The sequence below is a fragment of the Trachymyrmex septentrionalis genome, unplaced genomic scaffold (genome assembly GCF_001594115.1).
Source record: "Trachymyrmex septentrionalis isolate Tsep2-gDNA-1 unplaced genomic scaffold, Tsep1.0 scaffold97, whole genome shotgun sequence".
NCBI classification, from domain to species: Eukaryota; Metazoa; Arthropoda; class Insecta; order Hymenoptera; family Formicidae; genus Trachymyrmex; species Trachymyrmex septentrionalis.
The window spans coordinates 2,096,270-2,098,560 of NW_017306160.1; the positions used below are offsets into that span (position 1 = coordinate 2,096,270).

The 2,291-nt window shown below is 32.7% G+C and overlaps 1 protein-coding gene across 1 annotated transcript in view; it reads left to right on the plus strand.

Moving 5' to 3' along the window:
• LOC108756191 (proton-coupled amino acid transporter-like protein CG1139) overlaps positions 1-792 on the plus strand; it is a 5,341-nt gene extending 4,549 nt beyond the window's left edge. Inside the window, exon 8 of the mRNA XM_018499804.1 lies at positions 280-792. Coding sequence (XP_018355306.1) covers positions 280-533 — 254 coding nt within the window. The 3' untranslated portion in view covers positions 534-792. The remainder of the gene's footprint in view (positions 1-279) is intronic.
• Positions 793-2,291: the final 1,499 nt, after the last annotated feature.

The following is a 2,291-nucleotide window of genomic DNA, read 5'->3' on the forward strand; positions in this document are numbered from 1 at the left end:
CTAGTCACATGTAAGTAATATTAATAATAAATTTTATTTTAGCCAAATAATCAAGTAATTATTAAAATTTTTTAATTGTTTTAATAATAATCATTAAATTTTCAAGAGACATTAAATAATATTGTGAATATGTGAATTAATATGAAAAGTTTCGCTTGCAATTAAAAGTACTTACATAGTGATGTAAGTACTTAAACTCATATAAAACAGATATCAAAATTGTATAAATTTGGAGGTCCCTTTGAAGATTCTCAGATATCTAATCTTTATCATTTTCAGTCGTCCTGGCGATCGCTATACCGAGACTCGGCCTATTTATCTCCCTCTTCGGCGCGCTCTGTCTATCCGCCCTCGGCATCGCTTTCCCGGCTATTATCGAGATATGCGTCTTGTGGCCGGAAAATGATTTCGGTCCCTTCAAAGTCATGTTAATCAAGAACTTCCTCCTGATCGTGTTCGGCCTGCTGGGTCTCGTAGTGGGAACCTACGTCAGCATCGTGGAAATAATAAAATCCTTCCAGCCAGTTCTATAGACAGAATTGCCGTCTCTATAGGGACATCAACATCAAGCCGCCCCCACGTGGCTTCGTTAATTTATAAATTTGATAAAAGGGAAAATGGATAAAAAATGATTTATACCCCCGCATTAGCTGGTAAAAATATTCAATAATAAGCAGTGACAGATTAATCATTTTGCTGCCTCTAGGCACCAACATCTATCCGCTCCAAGGTGGCTTCAATCATTTATAATTTTGATAAAAGGGAAAATGGTTAAAAAAAAGTTAGTTATACCCTCGCATTAGCTGGTGGAAATATTTTATAATCCTTAATAAATAATATAAATAAAATATATTTTTAACCGTATATTTATAAAATACCGTTTCTGATCAAATACGCTCGGTGTAACTCATGCAAAAAACGTTAGATTAACAAATTAAAAAGTTTATCTCAACTGTATAAAAACTTTATGTCTTCAAAAATTTGCCACCCTAGGCCTTATTTGCCTATGCTGTTAATCCGTCACTGCTTCAAGCATTGAAGAACGTAATATAATAGACGTGCGCAAATATTTCCCGAAGCAGAGAGACGTACGAGATACAGCTTATGAACAAACAACAATGTCAATCATGTCGAAAAGCAAACTAGTTCTTAAGCTTGTCCCTTTTCCTTTTTCTGTCTCTCTGTCTTTTTTTCACCGCCATGAATTTACTTAGATCTTAGATAGGTAATAAAAAAAAAATAGACGTGATACCTTGTCGAAGAACTCGAAATCTCGCGACAACAATCCTCGATTGCAAATAATCGGGTGGTTCGATCTGCGATGAAATCTCTTCTAAGCATCGATAATGTATCGGAAGACGTCATCCTCTCACGGTCGTTGTTAAAGATTTTTATTACCCACTTTAGAGAAGTGCATATTTTTATTCTTATGCGTTCAACCGGACCGTGCGTACACTATATGCGTACATATGTACGTACATCGTATACACACTGTACATATGAATGGTTCACTTTTTTTTAGTACATATAAAAATATCACGTCTAAAGCGGGTTTTTTTAAATACATGTTAGTACATACGGATATCGAGCAGATATTCGGAAAGAATTTTTTAATTAAACATTTTCATAAAACATTTGCGCTTAAGCTTCTTATCTCGGTGATACGAGTACTTAGAGACAGCTGGCATTCATCAATTTTTTTTTGTAAGGTGGATGTCGCAATAATCGATACTCGTGCGACGTAAATTCTTCAATTGGAAAATTTTAAATACACATACTTTGTATTCGAATTTTATATATATACATTTATATCAATGAGATCGAAAAGAATTGTTAAACCGTTTTATTGACATTTAATAAAATTAAGCTGGAACAAAAATTTAAATAAAATTAGAGCTTTTGTTTATTTTTTTTTCTATGTCATATTAGATCCTTCTCATATTGATGATCACTTTAGAGAAAGCCATTCTGACTATGTGATTTGCTCATCAAAGAAGTGCCGAAATTAAAGGCTTTTTATTTTAAATTTTTGCAATGATCTAGAAAAAACAAAGTAGTTTCCAATGCCTTCTCTGTTTTTTTGTCAAAATGTAATTAAACATACATAAATAAATATAGATAATGATTATTGCGATATTCTAATTGCGAGAAGTGTCTAAATGTTATATTGTCAATAGAAAACACTTTAATTTCTATATGAAATTTTTATAATACTCAACAATTTTAGAGTTTTATTTAACTTCAAAGTGTGTGTGTGTGTGTGTGTGTGTGTGTGTGTGTGTGTGTGTGTG